Here is a 21,995-nt window from a genome sequence, read left to right as displayed (position 1 = left end):
GTTTTCTTCAATTTTAATTATATTTGGTCACCAATTGCCCATGTCTGCATTCCACCATCTGGACCAGCAGAGATATACGTATTTGTCTCATATGCCAGATACGGAGTGTGCCTATCTGATTAAGAAAAACAGCTAAAAGGATCTTGAAATCGGAAGGAAAAACAAACAAAAAAACTACACACCACCTAGTGGCTGGGAAAACAAATTACATTCTTTGTAAAGTTTCCCCACTCCTGTGTGTCGTTATGAAAACATTGTCGTCTGTACTTGTAACTTTCCTGAAATAAAAACTGATGAGTTTCCAGCTGATTGCTCTATTTTAAACAAGACTTCAGTTTTAGTGCATTTGAGTGCATCAACATTTGTTTATGAGCGATCGCTTGTTTTTTCACTCGATACCCTTCCTAGAGATCTAAACCCCACAGGTCAACTATAGCTTAAGTACTGTATTTTCTGGACTACAAGTCCTGTTTTGTTTTGTCATTTGACTGGTCATGCTGGTTATATTGACTGACGGCTTGTATATCGATAATACAAGTACAGTATATACCATCTGGGATCAGTAAAAGTCAATGTATGACCATATTATGCTGCTACGGTTCCATCGATAAAACCTCCTCTACTGAGACAGCGCAAGCAAAATGTTGCCCAAAAAAAATACATATAAATCAGTAAATATAAACAGACCCACATGAAGAGTGGATGATTTTTTTTTGGGTGGGGGGGAGGGGGTATTAGCATAATATAGAAAACAGGCCAATCATGGGCTAAATGATTATAAGAGGCTAAGAGTTTGTAAAATGCGGTATTTCTTAATAAAGTCAAGTGTTTGCAAAAATAATAGTTTGACTTGAAAAATTCAGGGAACACAAACAATATGACATTTTATTTTGGACGAACATGTATTTCATGGCAATCTGTCCAATGCTTGTAGGAGATTAAAATCTCCCAAAACTACAAATGTCAAAGACACATGGTGGCAACAATGGTCACCAAAATCAGTAGAATCATTGTTTTGGCGGCCATGAATGTCAATACAAAATTCCAATGCAGACATTGAACAGCTGTGCTTATATTTTAGTCTGGACCAATGCTAAGATAGCTAACAAATGCAGTAAGAGTTGTATTTATAAATCATATGATGCCTGCTTATTGAGCATATTTCAACTGTCCAGTGTAGTCACAGAGTCTATGTACCATATAACACATATAAAAGTGAATTTTAATTAAAAAAAAATAGTTTGAGTGTGTACACAATAGATAGTAAATAGTATACATTAAAAAACAGCAGTCAATATACATTAAACGCACAAATGTACTACTTTGTATTCATTAGCTCTTTTGTTACCTACAAAGAACATTTTAGACTCAATTTACTGCAAAAGTCTTTAACAACTGTAAAAAATATAGTGTGATAAACATCTCCTCCATGTTATTTTCAGGTGATTCTATCGGTGAAGCAACATGCATCCAAGTTCATGAGGCGAGGAGTGGCGGTGCACTGTGAAAAACAAACTCAGTCTGCGAGTTCTTCACACTGTCTTTCCACGATCTGACCAGCAGTCCAGTCAATGTCAGCACTGCTTTCTTTCCTTTTTTTTTTTTTTTCAAACCCTCCCTGTGGTTTGGTCCTGTGTGATGGAGCTTGAAATAGTCCATTGAAAGAGATCAAAAAGACGCGGCAGCGGTAGACAGCTTGGGTGGAGGCTATACGCCCAGCAGCAAGCCCATGAAATCAGAACCGTTCTGTATTGTGACGGATGCACCTGCTGCGTTATCCACAAATATGGAGGTGTACTGCCCGGCCTGCAGAGTAAAAACACACAATACAGATATTGTAAAACATGAAGACTTTTTCACGTGCTGTATATGAACGTCTCTTGGCTCACCTGAAGCTCCAGCAGTCCCTGCACACTGACGGTGAAGATCTTGCTGTTACTCTCTAATCCAACAATCATCTCCAGCGAACTGCAAATCAGATGAATAAAGCATTAAAACAAATGTTAATGCTGGTGATTCTTTACGCTAACTTAGGTCCCGTTTACACGACAACGAATACAGGTGTATTTGCAAAACCTTCTTCACTTTTGGGGACTCCATTTACACGACATCGGTGTGCAGATCCACTGTATGTCAGGTCTCCGTGTCTGCCCCTGTGTGTCGCACCTCGTGTTTCCAATCAACCAATGATCTTCTCCCTCTGTGTGCTACCATCGTTGTGTTTCCCTATGCTTTTAAACTCCCCTCCCTCTGTTGTCCTGGACGGATCGTTTTGTCTACTCGTCAACATGTCTCGCCTCTTGTCTTCATGTTGCTCCTGTGTCCTTCCTCATGTCCCATGGACTTCTGGACAATAAACCTGTTTTTACGGAACTTGGTGATTCTGCGCTTGGGTCCACCTTCAAATCCCTGACACTGTATCTGCAAAGTTTTTATATCAACTCCCAAGGTGGAACGGTTCTTTCACGGATTCGACGGAGCGCTCTTACTGCGCATGCGCATCTCTCCCCCCTCCCTTCCCGTTTGACAATAGGTCCTTCTGCTTATGCCCCTGTAAACAAACACGGCAGACCCATAGTGGTATGACTCGCAGTCCTTGTTCTAGTTTTATAGTTGAGACTCACCCCTGATAGCATCTTATTCGTCATCAGTCTATACGAATCCAACCACCAGGTAAACGGACCCCCCCCTATAGTGAAGAAAGTTTTGCAGATACACTTGTTTTCATGTAAACGGAGCCGAAAGCTGATTCTCCTTATCTGTCTATACAAGCAGTTGTCTGGTTACCCATAATTGTTCGTGAACAAAATGAGCAAAACAATTGATGGTATTTGTAAAGACTGAACAAACATGTAGAACTGTTTCCCCCCATTTGCAATCTTTATGCTCAGCTAACTCTGTTAGCTTTCACTACATACTTGCATACCATTCCATCTTAATAATGTCAATCTTGTCATGTGACTTTAGGAAAGACAGTGAATGTGTTGATTTGATATGATGGCTGGTAACGATTGCAAGCCATTGTTTACTGCTAAGCTGGCTGCTCGCTATAGCTACTATTTTGCATATAGACATCTAAGTGGTGTATGATGTCTGTATAATTGCTGTCTCCTTGAAACTAAAAACAATAGTATATTGAAAAGGCTAAGAGGGAAAACTTTGCTTTGCTGTGATTTCATGCTGCTGATCTGCTGGCTTTAGCCACATGTTTACCATACAGATATTTAGGTAGTGTCAATCGTCTCAAATAAGTAAAAATCTGCCCTTCGACGATGGGGAGAGTCTGCATAGAGGGTTGAAACATCGCTGCAGCCTTTAAAACCACACAGCAGGAGCACTGGCTCCTGTTAAACGGAAAATGCTACATTTTTATGGCAAATCAATCATGTTTGTCTTTGCTCGGACTGCCTTCACAACGAGCCTCATTTCACATTCTCTGCATTTTCAGGCGTGGGAGGGTGAGACTGGCTGGGACTTTGGCTCTGGAAACCAAGAGCCAAGTACTCTTTGGGGTTTAGTATCCCATCATAATAATATTATTCATACATTCCCCCTCATTGTACCACACCAGAAGGAGAGGCTGTGGCGCTCTGCACAGTTCAGGAGAGATGTCAGGGATCTGTTTTTCCTTCAGTGGTTTTCAGTAGTTTTATTTAAATAGACTTCTGGGTTTGTGATTTTCTGTCCGACTGTATCCAATCGCTTCATTACTAGTCGCCCATGTTCCAAACAAGAGCCTTCCTGTGCTGTTAACAGGCAGCCTGGAGTGTCAAAGGTGAGTCCATAAAGATTAGTCAGGCGACAGGGACGACGGCTCCAAACGAGAGGACATTTCACTTAAAGACCTGTACTGCTTTTTAAACAGGAAATGCCAAACTGGTTCCATGCAAAAGGGTAAGAGACACCTTTAACAGCACGTAAACTCTGCCGAAAGCCGAAGAAGCATTAAACACTAATAAAATATCACTGTTACAGGGGAACTAAACAAGACGTTGAAACAGGTATGTCAGGAATGCACAGCGCGGTTGTTGTTGTCAGATTAATGACGCCACATGATCGATTTCATGAATGCTTACTGGTGATCAGTTGGAGCATCACTCACCAGCATGTCATAACAAAATCAAAAGCACATGTCACAGTGGCGTCAGGCAGATTGGACTGTATTTGGATTCAGGGGGAAAGAGCTCTCGGGAGGGTTTATATAACTACCAGGAATACCTACGTGTATCTGTGGCAGAGCGACTCAATGCAGATCAACACGCGGACGTTGTCCCGCGCTTTGAGCTGACTCTTGCTCCTCTTCACCTCGTTGTGATCTGCGGGGAAGTGACAACATTCAAATTAAAGAGGCGCGATCACCCAAAATAACTGTATGTTAACTTCAGTGTTGTTGCAGCCCTGAAGTTGGAATGAAACCAGACTTTCAACCCTTTGTGGCCGACACACTCCCACCTAATGTCAAATATCTCATGAAATCGAGTTACTTTCTTTTTTTTTTTCAGTCACCCCCACGATTAAAATAATGATTTATTTTGCAAAGAAAAGAATGAAATGGAGTTTTATTGAACTATGTCTGAAAAAAGAGCAGCAGCAGGAGCCATCAGGGGACGGCTTTTTACAGCATAAGTTGCTCTCAATTATTCCCAAATAAATACTCTCGATAAAATCATATACTTTTGGGGAAACATTCTGAATGATTAAATTTAAACACATTCTTATAACTGAATTTGTTTAGTAATTTGGTTGAGTAATAGAGCTGAATTAACACATTTTAGGGCGAGTGACCACATTTGGTAACTTTGCTTTAACTTTCTTCTTATTTGCTTCAAAATATATATTTTTGGAAAACATTTAATGGCATGCACAATTGTAGGCTGTCATAATACAATTTCTTTTGTAGAAGATACTCTTTTTAGTCCCCTTTTTTTTTTGTAAATTCTCACAGGTAAAAGATTAAACTGTTGGATTTAGGTACTCAGTGACCTAACATTGCATTGTATGACAGTTTATTAAAATAGGTGTAATTTGCTCAGATTTTCACTTCTAAAGTTATTTCAGTCTGTATTATTGACCAATGGCACGAAAGTGAAAAAAAATTCTTCATATAGGCATAGAATCTGCATTTTAATAACCAATCAAAAGTCAATCAATAATCATAAAATGTGCTTTAAAAATATGTTTAACAGAAATGGTCTACAGCTCAGTTTGGTCTGAATTCTGTGAGAGGGGGTTCATCAGCTCTTTAATAAGTCCTGGTCTAATATAACGTGTTCTTTAGGCATCACTTTGATTTGGTACAGTGTTCTTGTTTATCTTTTTTATTCTATATTTTAAAAGGAATTGTTTATAGCAAGTACAGAAGTTCATAACCTTGAAAGCAGAGATGCTTTGAATGGCTTTGCATTCTCACATTTTACAAATTCCTGACACTTAAAAAACAAATACATTTTAGCAAAAATAATAAACTTATGAATGATTGAATATACAATTATTTTTCTTTTCTTTTTTCTTCTATATAGCAGTTGCTAAATATGTTTACTTGCCCGATCATGTGTGAGTATAGTATTACGAAAAGTTTCCTACACTGCAATTATCTCAGTATATTGTTAACAATCTGCTTTGAATGGCATCGGTCCATATACTGGGCTTTAGAGCTCACTTTCCTTATCCGGCTTGGTTCAGTAAATTATAAACACGCTGTAAAATTTAACGGTGACCACGCCTTTGCCCTTTACTCTAGTCAGTTTTAGTGTCCAAATCTAATTATTTAAGATTAAGGAGGGATGAAACTTTGATTGAGCATGCATACTTTGTGCATCCATTGCAGTGGTAACCATATTAAACACAAATTGGGCTAGTTTGATTTTGATAACGAAAGACTATTGTGCTAGCTTTGAGAAAACATCATCATTTTAAACTACTTTGGAGTCCAAACATGGGTTGGAGAGCCCATTGGAGGCTTTTTTTCTGCTCTGAGGATGCCAAAATTAGATCTGCACATGTCAATAGAAATCGGAATAAAACAGTAACACTGTGTGTTACTTTAATTTCTTTTAAGACTCTTTGCATTTGACTTCACTGTAATCAAGAGTCAATAATAGATTTAATGAATAATCCACAGGGAGGAGTACTTCCATTTTCTCCAACAGTGTTATTGCAAATTCTTTAGTAAACATACAGTATTTGCTTGGCTGCACAAGTGTTTATTTTGTTTTATTTCTGACAAAATATACTGTTATTTCTGTAAAGTAACCAATCAGCAGATATAAAAACAAAATTGGGATTGTTTTCTAAGTCTGTATGGGAATGATGAAAAGCTGATTCGTGGAACATGTATAGCTGATGTTGTAAAGTCGTAGATTTACCGATGTGGACGTTGGCTGAGAACTGGTAGATGCCAGTGATTGGAGCTGTGAACCTCCCGGTCGACTGGTCCATTCCCGACCCTCTGAGGAAGGCTCCTTTAGCGGGCGGCTGAAAACACAGAGACACTGATGGAAAATGTGCAGATTGTAAATAAAATGTATCGTGAATTCCAGCTGTGAGATCTCAAAATAAAGATTGAGCTGGAGAAATCCCACAGGGATGCTCAACGTTGGGCATTTTACCAACATCAATTCTAAAATCCATATGAATTTCAATCAGGTTTAGTAAATTCAGACCCAACTTTAAGCCCCTGTCTCCTTCTGTTCATCCTGATTGTAATCATTTCATTTCTCACTGTGCAAAGAAATGAAATCGTCACTCACAATTTACACATGTTCTCCTAAATAGTGCTGTGTTAGCGTGTTAAATAGTCAGCAAAGTGTACTCCTCCCTCGTCCAGCCTTGTCAGCCCGTCCTCGCAGGGCATAGTTCTTCCACTACAGCATGCTGTTTCAAACAGTGTCTATTTCTGTCCTCTCCACACTTTATTCCAAGTCGGAGACAGAGTGCCTTTTGTATGCCGCCCAGCGAGTGATGTGTAGGATTGAAAAAGTTGATATTTCTGACCAAAGAGGCAGTCTGAGTCTCGGAGTGGCACCGCGCATTTTGCCAGTGCCAGTTACCAGCGAGGGGGATGATCCTCTCTTGCAATTCGACCATTCGCCAAACGATTATCCAATGCTCGCACTTACAGCCGATTTGAACAAAGCATGCGACCCCGCAGAGGAGGATTAGCCCACACTTTACTTTTTCTCTCAACCGCAAGCAAAGAGCGGAGCCGAACCGACTCAGAAACACTTCAAACAAACTCACTGTCTGAAAGTTCTGGAGCTCCACCAGAGTCTTCTTGTCCACCACCACGGGTCCCTTGAGCTTGCAGTGGAAAGCCTCCTCTATTCGGCGGTAGGAGGTCATTCCCTCCAGGGTGAGGAGGGCTGTCGGTAGCTGGCTGGGGCTGCTTTGTCTGTCCAGGGCGGCAGTTCTCCTCTCTGTAGCCTCTGAAACAAGCACTTCCAGATTATTATTCCCAAGAATGACATCAGAACAATTTTCAACCCTCATGATGAGGCAATGAAACGTGGTCTTAATATTGTATGATTGCAATCGTTGGGTAGAGCAACTGGTAGCTCATAAAAGGCCAAGTTGAGATGTATGTCCAGCTACCTTTAATCATCTCTTTGAACTCCTGGAGAAGAACTTCCTGGGTCACTTCCGCCCCAGGCAAGCCCGGAGGTCCTTGGGGGCCAGGTGGCCCTGGTGGCCCAGGTGGGCCCGGCTGATAAAGGACAGACACAAGATATTTTAATGCACTGAGCCCGATGTGAAAGTCATTAGAAGAAAGTCGTTCGGACTTTGTATTACCAGGGGTCGTTTGCGTTTGCGACACTTTCCAGGAAAGTTTCCAACCGGTCGTTTGACAAAGTCCATCCATGACCCGAGTGGATCCACCCTCTGGTGATCAGAAACCTGCAGATATTATAACAGGGAAATCCAATGAAGCTTGGTAATCTTAATGTAAACACAGTAAGTAGGTAAGAACTGTTTACAGAATAATCATCTACTTCATTTTTAGATATGTCTGCCCAGTGGGATACGACGCAAAGACCGTACCTTTGAAGCAAAATCCAATGAGTCATTATTTCTCCCTTTGGAAAACGTTGTCCTAAGATACAATTAAATGGTGCCAGACACCAGCTAAGGTCGAACGGGAAAACCTATTTTCTTTCACAGTCTGTCTTTCCCTGCCCAGTCTACTGCAAATCTAGTTTGCCATCAGTCGCCCAAAAGCTTTACTTTGTGCTTTTCTTTTTTTTTCTTTTTTCATTCCAGATAATTCACTCAGGTGCCACGTCAGTTCTTATTTGCCCAACAGACTTGGATGAATGTAAACAAACCTTGTCAAGTAATTTTATTTTCAGCACATGAAAATTTCCATGAGCACCCTGCTGAAAAATGAGTCTGCCCGTCTATGTGTGATGTCGATCCTGTGGACCGCAGTCCTCAATTACCACAGTTTGTAACAACACGTCAAAGTGGCCAACACTTCTCTCCCTCGCCCAAAGACAGACTGGTGCTTTCTTTCATTAATGCTGCTCGTTTGACTAATGCAGTGGTCTACAACCGGCAGCTCCGGGAGCCACGAGTGACTCTGCAGCACCGCTGTAGTGGTTCTCCAAAACTTTCATAAAATTAAATATAAATAAACATTTTATTTTACTTTATCCATTTCACACCAGCTAAGATGAACAAAGTTGTTAAAGAAATTGCTTGAAAACATAAACGGCTAAAGCGGCTTAAAATGCTTAAATGGCTAGAAATGATGTGTGAGTTTCTGGAAGCGATGGAACAACCAAAACAGCTAAAGTTGCTGCAATTGTACAAACGGCTGAAATAGCTTAAACAGCTTAAACCATAAGAACAATTTTTAAAAAAAGAAACATGCAAAATGGTTAAAAGAGGCTAAAGTAGCTGAAACATCAAAATGAGCTAATATCGTCCTAAATAATAAACAGATAAAATCGCTAAAACTAACTAAATTAGTAAAGTAATAGTTTAGAAAAAACCTTTCATATATGTACGTAAGAGCCAAAAAGTTCACTAAAATCACTTTAAAAAGCAAAAACAAGTAATATAGCTCAAAGAAATAAATAAATACAAAAAATCCAACGAGCATCTTAAACATTTAAAATAGGTCAGTGGTTAAAATTAGGTAAAAATAAATCAAAAATCAAAATGACAAAGATTACAAATGGCATAAAGGGATAAAAAGGCAAAACGCTACAAACAACACGTGAAAAATCACTTAAATGTATACTGTTCCACACTGTATTTATGAAATTTCATGAATGTAACCTAAAACAGTTTATGTGGTGTGTTCCTCTCATGTTGAAGATTGAATGTGTTTTTTAACTCTCAAGTAATTTTATTTGGTAAAAAGTGTCAAAAACTGCTTTTCTAGTCATAAAGTTCATGGACGATTGGATTGAATTAGTGATTCCAAATCTAATCAACAAGATAACAAATGTATATACTGTACCCACACACGAGTGAGGGATGTTTCAGTTTGTGTTTTCTAATCAGGAGGTATGCTCTGAAAATAACTCCTTTCTAATAAATCATACTAGGAGCCTGGGATCTATTGAGGAGATAAGAAAACAAGACGGGCCCTGGAAGCTACATTTTTATCCCCTCTGCTCCGACTGGTTTGTTTTGATTGTGGCAAAATGTGAAGCTGAATGAATTCCAATTACAGCGAGCTCAAGTCTTACTCCAGCCCTGCCCCGAATGTCAAAGAGCCTTCAGCTGAGATACAAGAGGAGATAAAGACGAGCGCTGGAGGTGAGCTGTCTGAAAAGGAATTTGTTTAGGTTTGGCAGCGGGACACGGATCACTTATCTGCTAAACCAACATGCCGATTTCTTCGCAGTTAAAGGCTCGCCTCTCGCTCCACCGCAACAAAGTAACTCCTTGTTTGTCTTTTCCAATATGACGGAATGAAAAAAAAAAAAAAAAAAAGAGGTCTGTTTTCTTGTGTTTGGGATTTGCACCGCTCCCTCTCCCTCGCTCCGTCTCCCTTTGACTCGCTCTACTCTCTGACAGCAGACAAAATAAACAACGTAACAGACTCGGCCCTGGCTGCGCCTCAGATTGTTCTGTTTCTGTTGTGATTCTGAGGCTTGGAAACAGATAAAAGCAAAAAAAAAAAAAAAAACGGATTCAGTCAAGAACAGTTTTACGCTTCTAAATTCTGGTTCCACAGGACAGAAGGCCAGATGGATAAGAGGAGTTTTTCCCCCCCTTTGCCATGTCAATTTTTTTTTTTCAAATTCATCATACAGCAGTGAGCTAGAGGGCTTGTCCACTGGAGAACGCCGTTTCACGTAAACGCATAGTTTTTGGCCGATCATCCATGTGGCGCGGCGGCTCAGGAGCCCGAAAACAGTTTTTTTTTTTTTTTTTTTTTAACACAGTCACAGAGTGGGGAAATTCTAAAACGCTGGCTCGGCTTTGAGGTGTGGATGGGCAAAGACGCACACTTGCGGAAAACGATGATGTCATCACCCCACCCCCCCGCTGCAATCTTTGCCACGATCCGCGCCGTCACTTAATAACCACAACAATCGCGGACGACATGCTCCAGGTCCTGCTGCAGAAGCTACTGATAATCGAAGGTATTATCAGCCAATATGTTGATTTCTTGAGTCCGAGGAGGGGCAGGAGTATTCTCTCCTTCTCAGTGTTTGTGGTCTGCCTCTTCTGCGTTTTTGATGTATTTGGTGAGTCACAGTGCCCCCTAAAGGCCTGGCATATGTACTACATCATGTTGAGCCGTATTTCTAGTGACGTGTGGACAGAATTTTGGGGGGGGGGGGGGGGGGGGCCGAGGATAAAAAAGATTGTTTTGACTCGTGTGGACGGGCCCTTCTATTGAACATTTGAAAAAATATTTCAAGCTCAAGAGCAGTCTTGCTAAAAGTTACATAAGAACATCAAAGCTACTCTCAGGTTGGACTATTAAAGAAGAGGTGAAAGCCAGCAACTAGCAACTGTAGCACTTTCAGATCGACCCACTAGAGTGTTGTTGCCAAGTGTTTTTCATTGAGATAGCTATGAACTTGACAAGTGTGGTACGGCACAGTGTGACGTGAGCTCAAATCCACACTGTGCTCCAATGCATCCTCGTATGCTCCACAAGTTTGAGCCAAAAAGAACTCTGACAATAATGTTCTTAAACTGCAGTGAGTGAAACACACAAACAATAAAGAAAGTGCGCTCAGCTGCATGGTCACACAAGGAGATCACTCTTTCAGTTTCTGTGCATTTTGCTGGTGAGCGGTTAAAAATAACGTGACATCCCGTGCAAACAGGAACATTCATGGTGAGAGGTTTGTGTGTATTAGACTCTGCTTACACAAGAACGATCTGCTGGAATTGGTATCTCTTCTGTGTTCATTGCAGAAAGTGATCACACATATTGGAGCCATAGAGAAAATAAATAGTATTTTGGGGGGGAAAAGTAAAAGTAGGATCAGCGCTGGTACATAAACGCTGAAAGAACCAAGACCAACAGATTGTTATGAATTAAGACTACTGAATCTAGAAGTGCAAAACTCACAACATAAATGCAAAATAAAACAGCAACTTCTGACACCACCGACCTTTAACACATACCACATGTTACATAAACACACTCCCAATATCCTACAACAGCAACACTTCAAATCCAGATTTATGTAAATATTAGATATAAATATGAATACTGACATTGGGTTTGGATGACAACACTGAAGTTAAATGAAATAGGTTTTGTACTGATAGTTACCTTGTTTTGCATCTAACCCAGGGGTCTGCAGCCTGCAGCTCTGGAGCCACATGTGGTTACTTAGCCTCTCTGGAGAGGCTCCCTGAAACTTTTCCAAAATGACATGTAGTATATATGGAAATATGGAATTTTTTTCATTTCATTTCCACAGTTTCGCACACCTATCTTTGCAGAGGACTCTCACAGTTGAAGCTGACCAATTAATTAAAGAATAGTGTGATAGCTGTTAGAGGAAAAGACAGATTTTCATGACACTGTCATGGGGAACAGAGCAAGGGATTATGGGAGGCCATTTCCCGGGACTTTTTTTTCTAAGTTTATTGTAGTTCTGCCTGTGAATTTTGTGTTCCTGTTATTATTTGGTCAATCACCATGCCCATTGTTATCACCCTGGTCAGATTAGGTTATGTTATAAGTGTTAAAACACCATGAGTGAAAGGGGTGTGGCAGGTGATGGCGCCCATCCATGTTGAATGTTGCTGTTTAGTAGGTGCTCGTTCCAAATCAAAATGAAGGGTTAACATATTTCTTGGCTGATTTATGTACCAGGTTTGTTTTTTGTTTTTTTTAACAAAACAGTGCAGGTTGGCTCAAACCTTTGCTTTATTGTATAATTACACATCTCATTCATTGCCCATGTCAGAATCAAAAGACAGCATATCATTGCCAGGAAATCAGTCGTACTCCAAGCTTGTTATCCTCTTTAACACACGCCATTGTAATTAAACTATTAAACCCTTGCCCTCAAGGATTTTCTGTGCTCAAGGAAGAAAGGCCATGACCAAGTTAATTATTACCCTCAATTCTGTGCTAAGAAATAACGGTAAATCGCTGTATAAATAATTTAATCGTCGGGTTTCGGAACGCTTCGCTGTTTCCATCAAACACTTTTCTTTTTAAATATATGTGGCCTGAAAGAGCAGGGCAGTCGGTGATGGCTCAGATGGCTTACACAACGTGCCAAAAGTGGTCTGATTCATTGTATGCAGGTGTCGTGTCTGTCTCGAGCGAGAACTTCAAAGACACCACATACACAGACGTACGGGCCATATTGCCCGTTGACCCAGAAAAACCTGTCAGGAGCGTTCAATCTCTCACTTGAGGCTATTGACGGTGGCGCAAAGTAAACTGTGGACTCCCTCGCATAGCTGCGTATCAGTAAGTACAAGTTGTGAACAAAGTGGGGAGGGAGCAGCTCCAGGTATCAGTCGGAGGGGTTGATTTAAGAATAGCGGAACTCTGGCTTTGATCGTGTGCGAGCGGCTCAAAGTGGTCTCATCTGTCAGCAGGCGTGAGGACACTTCTTCACAGCGCAGACCGCCACAATGTGTCAGGATTGATGTCTCAAGGCGAGAAATGTTAAATATTTATCCTCGCTGAGCCTCACGACCGAGACGACAGTCTTAAGAATGGAGAGCATTGTGTCTGCAGGTACAGAGGGCTGAAGTTAAGGTACCTGAACAACCTGACCACTCTTTTTTTTCAGTGGTCAATGTTAGTCACGTCCTGGTAATGATCCTACTGCGTTGTTTTAGATATGGTCTCTAATTGGTTGTTTTGAACGAAGCTCTGATGCCTTTGAAACGCTGGCTGTTTGGACCGATTTTGCTTTTCTGCTTTGAAATATTTCCACTCTGCTGACATATAAGACACTGCAAAGTTGATGCTGCCACAGAAGGGTCAATTAAAAAGAAACGCTACAATCAGTGCAATACTTTCAATCTGATCAAGACATCATTCGTAAGTATAAAAGTACAGATCACAGTAACAATAAATGGACATAGCCAGCTGATTTCTTTTATATCAGTTCTTTATGGTAATATGATGAAATACCGATCAGTATTATCTTGGGGTTGCATTCAACCAGAACCTGAAACTAGCCTTTGTGTATGGAGTTTTCATGATCTACCTGTGCATGCAGGGCTGTCTCTAAGTACTCTAATTTCCCCCCCAAAGCCTACAAACATGCAGTTGAGTTAATTAGTGATTCTAAACTTTCTGTTTGTGTTTGCCGTGTGACGGACTGGCCAACTCTCCATGGTGGACTGCTTTCAGCTGGGATCAGATCCAGAACATCCCTGACACTCTGGATTGTATAAAGCAGCATTGTGGAAAATGTCTCTGAATGGATGGATGGATGAATGGATGGATCTCTGGAATCCTGCAGAAAAACTTGAGACCACTTGTTGATATTCTTGCTGCATAAAGAGCATAAGCCTGCAGTTAGTAATTATAGATTAAACATAATTAGCATAAGGTCTGGAAGCATTGGGCAACAACATGAATCTTACTGTGGTCTGCCTCATGGCAAGTCTCATTTTTATACAAGTAGACTCTCTGAGGGAGGAACAATCCTTTCAAATGTACCTAAGATTTGAACTGATCAGTGAATCATCTGAAGAGATCTCAAGCAAGGAACAGACATACTCATCAATATATTGAAGGTTTTTTTTGTTCATCTTAATCGGCTTTTTTAAAATAGTTTCATGTGTTTATCTGTGCTGTGTTTTAAGTGTTCTGTATTCATGATTTTGTACTATCTGCTCCTGTAGTCAGGTCTGCCTTGCGAAAAAGATCTTCATCTCAACAAAGTTTTCTTTGTAAAATAAAAATTGAAAAAGTGTTTGCATCAAACATCATGTCAACATTGACAATGGGGGTGACACAGTGGAGTAGTGGTTAGCACTCAGTCGAGCCACACAGAGAATATCTTCAGTTTGAGTCCCAGTTGGACCTTGCGGCCTTTCTGTGTGGAGTTTGCACGTTCTCCCTGCATATGCATGAAGACTCTCCTGGTACTCCAGTTTAATCCCACAATCCAAAGTCGTGCATTTAAACTTTTTGGTCTAAATGTGTTTAATGTAGCAGGCTGGATAGATGAGAACACTTCATCGTCATCGTCATCAGCCTAGCCTCCAACCAGGAATTTCTTCTATACTGCTTTATGCAGCTTGGGTTGTTGGGGACCTGGAGGTGATTTGGTCTGACTTTGAATGTAGGAAACGTACAAACTGGACAGGTTACCATCAATCACAAAACAGTCACATACAACCACTTACACAACTATGGGTTATGTAGAGTCACCAATTAATCTCAGTTGCATGTTTTGGACTGAAGGAGGAAACTGGAGAAAACACTTGTAAACAGAGGACGATGCAAACCCCACAGAGAAAAGAGTTAAACCAGGAATAATCTCAGTCAAGATATTCCAGTAGCCCACTAAACATTTTCTACTAACAATCCCTTTCTCCTGCACCCAGGCCATACAATAAATACTAACAGAGGCCAACAGCACTGGGGATTTAACGTTTTTGGGTCCACTTAGCAATCAGTTGTAATCATTGTTGATCATTCACAGAAGCCTAAAAGATTTTATTACCCTCTGCATGAATAAACCTACTTGACGTGCACTCCTTTAAACGTGTTTGTCGTGTCGTTTGGGGAAAATTAGGTTGAATTTATTTGAAGCAATAAAAATGGGAAATATTTCCCCGGGGCAACGTGCCACCAACAACACAAACACAACTGTTAAAACATGTCTGCAACAAGACACTGAAATGCTACTCCTCTGCAGGAGGAACTTATCTTATTTTCACTGGGATCTTATATGTTTTTTCTACCTGCTCACACGCTGGAGATGACAAGAACTTGTTGTTGGCAGCAGATTAAAAAAAAAAAAAAAAAGAGTTGCACATGCAGGTTTAAAGGTCGGGCGTATTGATAGAGAGCCTTTTTTTTTAATCCGATGTTTTTACATGCCTGCCCTGCTCGCTGTGCAGTCTCCACGCATGGGTGGCAGGGCCCAACGACGGGCCCGCCGCCGCCGCCCCCGGGAGGCAGGGAGGGATCCCCCGGCTGCACGGGACACCCTGCTAACCTGCGTGCATCCCAGCCGTCATGCACCCACTCCCATGTTCCACACCGCTGCACTTCACAGACAGATCGCCTTGATGATTAATCAAAGAAAAAGCTTAATACAGTTCAGCATGCGATGTTGACTCTGCTCACTGTCTCACTAGTCCGCCGTGCGCAAAAGATAATTACCCCATCACACAGGGAGGATGCTGTTATTACTTCAACAAATGTTGCATGAACACATTTGGATGTGCAAAAGATGTAGTTAATATTTAATGTTATAGGCACTTTCTCATCGTGCAGCTCGGTTTTAAATTAGGGTTTCTAAACTCTCCACTGTTGTCCCAACAAACAGTGCGTTTCTTTTCTGTGAGAGAAAGTCAGTTCTTGGTATAAAGCGGAGCAATATTACCTGAAAGAAAATTTGATTGCCGTGTCACATCTGTTTTGAGTACAAATTATAGCTTTCAAATTGGAGTGAGTGCTCATTTTCCCTGTGGTAGGTAAAACGAGCTGTTGAAAAGCTCCAGTGATCTTGTTCCATCTCAGGTACGGGTCGGCCACACGGTTTGACTTTGGGCAGGGCAATAACGCAGGATGTCATTAGATCCTCCTCCTTTTATGTGATTCATTTGTGGTTCCACACGACGCCGCCTAAGTACATACTGTACTTGTTTTTCTTATCTTAGTGCAGCTAATTTGCCCCCTTGAGGAGCTGGATTACAAGCAATTGGAGAAACACGACCAAGATGCAGAAACACAGGTTTCATTTCATTTTAGTGTACAAATTCATTTCCCCCTCCATAGACACATAATGTCAGTGAACAACCCCCTCAGACTTGAGGGGATCATTGGGGCTCAGAACTTTAGCAGTTGTGCATGATGATATAACAATCGTGCACTTTAAATGAAGAGTTATATACTGTATATGTTCCACCACTCATTGTCATGATTGGTAGTGACTTAAGATGTAGTAAAACATCATCTTGCAAGAGTAGCTAGTTTATTTTTATGTCCATTATGTCTACAGTGAACATACATGTAACATGCAAATGAAGAAACTATTGTTTCCAGATGTACCCTGGGTAAAATACATTTCTTGTAAAGTGTGGCTCTTGCTCAGCCAGGAGTCAGTCAGTCTGCAACGGCCCAGGCCTGACCTAAGCTTGTTGCAAAGCCATTTTACAAAAAATAAAAAAATCTCTTTGCTTGCCTTAAGTTCAATTGAAGCCTTGAACATTCGGTAAAACGTATGAATCTGCCCTCTTTTCATTTACCAGACTTGAGCATGAACTTTCCTAATTTTTATAGCTCTCACTGCTCAACGTTGCTTGCATCATGATCATTTTAGCCACTAGAGGTCGCTATCTATTTTCGTTTCTGGCTTTGGAAGGTGCTGGAGAGCTTATGTAGATATAGGGTAATAACAATTTATTTAACTCTGTTTGTTTTTTTTTTTTACTTTCTTCTACTATTGTAGATGAAAATGTGTAATGACTTTAGAGATTTTGTTAGTTTAGGCCTTTAAATGAAGCTTAGCTGTAGGTCATGGGAGATGGAATTCATCACAGCTACACTATATTTTGAACATTATTTGCCAGTACACCCAAAAAAAAGAAAGTCCACCGAGGGTGGGCCCAATGCCATCCAATTTATCCAATTCACCATCTTGAGGCACTGGAGCCTTTATAAGGTACAAACTGGACAGGGTCCCCTCCATCACAGAGCATCACAGAGCATAAACAATCATAAACACTCACATTCACACCTGCCGGTTATTAATAGCGAACAATTAACTGCAAACACATTTTTTGCAACGTGGGAGAAAGCCCACATGCGCACAGGGAGAACATGCAAACGGCACACAGAATAGGCCCCCCCGCCTTGAACAGGAGGTTTATCAACCACCGCTCACCGTCAGATGCAAGCGAATGTTTGCTCGTCTCGATTTTAACACTTTAATTTAAATATATTTCATGCGTAGTGGGTTAAAAGAGTTGACCAATCAACACTCATGTTCTCCTCTTGAAGTTCCACTGTAAACTGAAGCTGAAAAATTGTGGTTTAAGGAACATGACCGACACATGATAAGAATCAGGCGAGATTAAGGGATTTCAACAAATCTGGCATCAATCTGCTGCTGTAATAAATGAGCCAAAATCCAAATAAAACAGCCGCTCTGTGTCAGTGGGGTGAAAGCACAACGCTGCGGTTTATTTTACTTGCAAATATCCAATGTAATGACAAAAATAATTTGTTGTTTTCTTGTTCGCTCTCCTTCTGATGACATCATCTGGTCATTTTTACGATGTCAAACAAGCAAAACCTTCGTCTGACATGCTGCATGCAGCGCTCACTGTCGTGCCACACAGAGTGAAGGTGGCGCGCACCGTCAAGCAGTGTGCGAGAGGTGTGTGTTCTCACAGTGGCCCTGCTTCCTCTGGGACTCGGCCTTGTCTCTCATGTGCAGCTCCATCCAGAAGGTCCCACACGCCGATCCATTAATCATCACCGGGGATGAGAGAGGGGGGAAACAAAAAACCCCTCTCCTCGGGCTAAACCCAGCCATTACTCAACACGCCAGGCGTGATGTTTGACTTGACTCCCTCCATTACAGCGATCACAGAATCCCCTCGCTGCTCTCAACAGTGACAGATCCCTCTCATCCTCAGAGTGGAGAGCAATAAGGCTCGTGCACCTTTGACATGCCGCTCCGACAGTGTGACGGTTCGCAGAGATCAGCGCTCGTTTGAAATGTTCATCATCTCATTAGAAAAATTCCACTCGCAGCACAACTCCACACCTCGCTGTTGTGATCACTTTCAAATGGAAAATTTCCAGAGGAATGCAGGGTACGACTGCACTCTGCCAGCAGCCCACACACGGGATTGGTCAGATAGAAGGCGAATGCCATCATAAGAACTGTTTCCACTGGGCACAAGGGAAAAAAAAAATGTAAATGTGGAGTGTAAATGTTTGGCTTGTTTGAGAATACAAATTGCTTGCCAAGGCAGCTCCAATGGACGTGTTGTTTTCTCTGAGACCTAACAGATGTGTAATAGGATAAACTTACAAACTGCCCAAGAAAAGCAAGTTTACCACTGTTCATGGTGTGTGGCATGTTCGTTTTCTGTTTTTTTTTTTTTTTTTCTTTCCTTTGCTTTCCTTTCCACAAACCCAGATAGAGTGGCACCAACAAATACGACCTTGAATGCGTCCACTTCCACAGATGTCAAGCTGAAATCTCAGGTTCCTTCAGAGGTGACAGTGTTTGGCAAAGAGACTATCTGGCATAACATTTCGTCTTAAGAGTGATTATGTCATTACCGTCTGATTGTGGGAGATGAGATGAAAAGAATGTCAGAGAGGGAGGCGCTGGGGACTAATCCTCACCGAGGTGTTCCCTTTCAAGACCCTTTCTATGGGGCTTTGTGAGGGGCTTACACGGCATGCTGCCCCAGTTTTTCAGGGCCACACCGCCCCTATCGGATGTCCCAGACACAGCGGAGTCAGCCCGGGCCTTTGAATGACAGAATCAATGGGCTGGGAACAACATCGCCACAGGTCTTTAAATATCTGCCCACCTAACTTTCCCAAGCGTTACATCACGAGCCCATCAGTCACCGCAAAGTCGGGGGGGTGGGGGTGGGGGTGGGGGGGGGGGGGGGGGGGGGGGGGGGGGTTTGAAGACTCCCTGCTGCCTGTGGGATGGGACGGGATGCAGAGGAGTGGGATCTTCGCAGGGCGCAATCCTCTGCCTGCTGCAGAGTTGACACAAGGTCATCGTTCAGGGCCGCAGCTTTTACAGAGCACACCAAGTCAAATAAACACCGCCCAGCCTCAGCCACCTACAAAGTGTTCCGAAAGACACAAAGAGGACCTCACTGCGTGGTTTCAAAGGGGGGGTGGGGTGGGGGGTGGGGGGTGGAAGGTACCACGAGGCAGACTGGTGAGGACTGAAGTGTGGGCTGGTATATAGGGCAGCAAGGGTTACATGAGAATGCCAACATAATGGGTGGGCTGAAAGCAAAACAAATAGGCCGTTGGAAACCTTCACAAATATGCAACGCCAGCAATAAACCAATAAATAACAGAGTCAGGGGCCAAATGTTGCTCCACATTAATGCGTTGGGTTTCTTTTTTTTTTTTTTTTTTTTTAAGCGGGAGCATGTTTTCTAACATTGCTTTTTTTGGAAATATCTGTAGAAAACAGAAAGTCCACATCTGCTGCTACAGCGCTGAGGTGTTTACGATCATCTCAACCTGGTTTGTAGCATTTGATGTGCTCACATATGTTGGAAAAGTGCTGGCAGAAAACCCACTGCGCGCACTAATTGATGCATTGATCAGCCTTTAGATGTGCACATTCCTGGCATTCCTCTGGAAGTCATCCATTAGAGTTTCACACATTTTACTCCATCAAATTGTCGGAAGCTTGACCTGCAAGGGCACACCTGTCCAAGTGCAGCGCTTTTTATTTCCCCCTGCAGAAATCTGCACACACCTTCACCCTAATCCTCTCCAGGTTGACATCAAAAATTCGTCATCAGATGGTAAATGAATCGCAAGGTTAAAGATATCAAAAGAGTTACCTTGATGCTCCCGCCGACCTCCTCACTGTTGGACAGGGTTGCATTGTACGTCTCTGTTTGCTGCGGCGTAGCCTCCTTTGGCCTCTTTCTCTCCTTCTTAGCATCCACCCCATCCAGGAGGACACACTGAGTCCAAAACACTGCGGCCACCACAGCCAGAGGCCCGGCCCCACACCACATCTTCACACTCTTTTTCAATCAGCACCAGGATCCCTGCAGAAACGACCTTAAATCTTCTGAGGGAGGACCGTTCCTGTGGTTAGACAGAAGCTGAGGATGCCCACAAGGCTCACACACTCACACAGAAGGGGAAAAAAAAAAAATCAGAGTGGAGGAATGCAGCTTCAGGGACTCCCTGTCCAAGAGACTGTCAGACTGACTGCTGCCGCCGTTTGCTCCCCTCTTGATGAGCTCTCAGCCAGCGCAACGTCGCGGGGGCACTGTTAAGTCTAGCCAGAGAGCCAGGAGGCTTACTCAACTATGAAATGTGTCAAGCAGAATGGTCCAAGGGAATGACAGATCGGCGCAGATCTGACAGCAAATAAACCCATTAGTGAGATTTTTCACGCTTTCTGCTCTGTTGGGGGGTGAGGTGTTGAGGGGGGGAGTCGGGGCGGGGCGGGGTGGGGTGGGGTGGAGTAGTAGAGTAGGGTGGGGGGCGAAAGAGAAGAGGCAGGGAGGAGGGGCGTTCAATGCCGAGGGTGGGCTGTGTGTTTGGAGGGGTGGTGGGCACTAGAGATGGATGACAATATTCTCTCTCCCCCCCCTCGCTCTCTCCTGCTGTTTCTCACAGTGAGCGGTGGATCCAGGCTCTTGCAAAGCGGCTGGAAAAGCTGCGAGATCCCAGGAAGTTTGCCAGAAAAGATGCAGATCAGCATTCAAGAAGCAATCTGTCAGGGGATGGAAGAGGTCCAGAACTGATCTTCGTTCCTCCTGAAGCTTGTGACAGGACATTTAAAAAAAATAAAAAAATAAAAAATAAAGTCTACAGGTAGCAGAAGTGTGACACACCTGACTGACAGGTCTTCGTGCAGAGATTTAGTGCTTCCAAGCTCCCCTGTGAGCCTCCTCTGTTGCTCTCCCTGCCCCTCTGGTCTCGGTAGCTCCTTTGCTTTGTGACTGAGCTTACAGGAGGGCTCTCAGTGGAGTTTTATCATCACCCATTCTCCCTCCCTTTTCTCCCCCTCTACCCCCCTGCTCTCTCTCTCTCTCTCTCTCTCTCTCTCTCTCTCTCTCTCTCTCTCTCTCTCTCTCTCTCTCTCTCTCTCTCTCTCTCTCTCTCTCTCTCTCTCTCTCTCTCTCTCTCTCTCTCTCTCTCTCTCTCTCTCTCTCTCTCTCTCTCTCTCTCTCTCTCTCTCTCTCTCTCTCTCTCTCTCTCAGTATATTGGCAACCTCACTAACTTTTTCAGCTCTGCTTTATCTCACAGATGAAATGTTCAAGAGGCTCTTTGGCAGAAACACTGTATGTCTCTGCAGTGGTGTATCTGTCATTTTGACTTATTTCCACCCAAAGATTTTGTGTTTGGATCCACATTGATACAAGAAGCAAACTCTTTCCCTTTTGTGAATAATTTGCACAAATTATACAAATCTTGATTCAAACACATTTCTGATTGTTTTGTTCAGTGTTATGTTACTCAGGGGGGAATGTCTCACTTTTTAAGTGCTTGAGTAGGAGGGGGAAAAAAGTGAAAGTAATACTTAAACTTCAAACTGGTTTAAATTGCAGGGTTCAGTAAACAGTCCATGACTGATGCGACCAAATTGTTGGTCTGGGTATTCCTACAATAAGCTTATTT

The 21,995-nt window shown here is 42.3% G+C and overlaps 1 protein-coding gene across 2 annotated transcripts; it reads right to left on the bottom strand.

Annotated features, from left to right (window-relative positions):
• Positions 1-860: 860 nt before the first annotated feature.
• On the bottom strand, positions 861-21,322 carry c1qtnf12 (C1q and TNF related 12). 2 transcript variants are annotated; one of them, XM_080469051.1, is made up of 8 exons: positions 20,197-21,322; positions 7,789-7,893; positions 7,591-7,702; positions 7,240-7,436; positions 6,366-6,474; positions 4,223-4,316; positions 1,890-1,968; positions 861-1,806 (listed from the first exon to the last, which is right to left on the bottom strand). In XM_080469051.1, the coding sequence occupies exons 1-8, from the start codon at positions 20,374-20,376 to the stop codon at positions 1,708-1,710; spliced, it is 975 nt and encodes a 324-aa protein (XP_080325177.1). In that variant the 5' UTR covers positions 20,377-21,322; the 3' UTR covers positions 861-1,707. The 2 variants fall into 2 exon arrangements, with proteins under 2 accessions (XP_080325177.1, XP_080325178.1); XM_080469052.1 differs by having other exon boundaries at positions 7,240-7,424; positions 20,197-21,317.
• Positions 21,323-21,995: the final 673 nt, after the last annotated feature.

Source organism: Lipophrys pholis (assembly GCF_963383615.2).
Source record: "Lipophrys pholis genome assembly, chromosome: 8".
In the NCBI taxonomy this organism is placed as follows: Eukaryota; Metazoa; Chordata; class Actinopteri; order Blenniiformes; family Blenniidae; genus Lipophrys; species Lipophrys pholis.
Note: the sequence above shows the minus strand (reverse complement) of the source record. Positions and strands in the feature narration are given on the sequence as shown.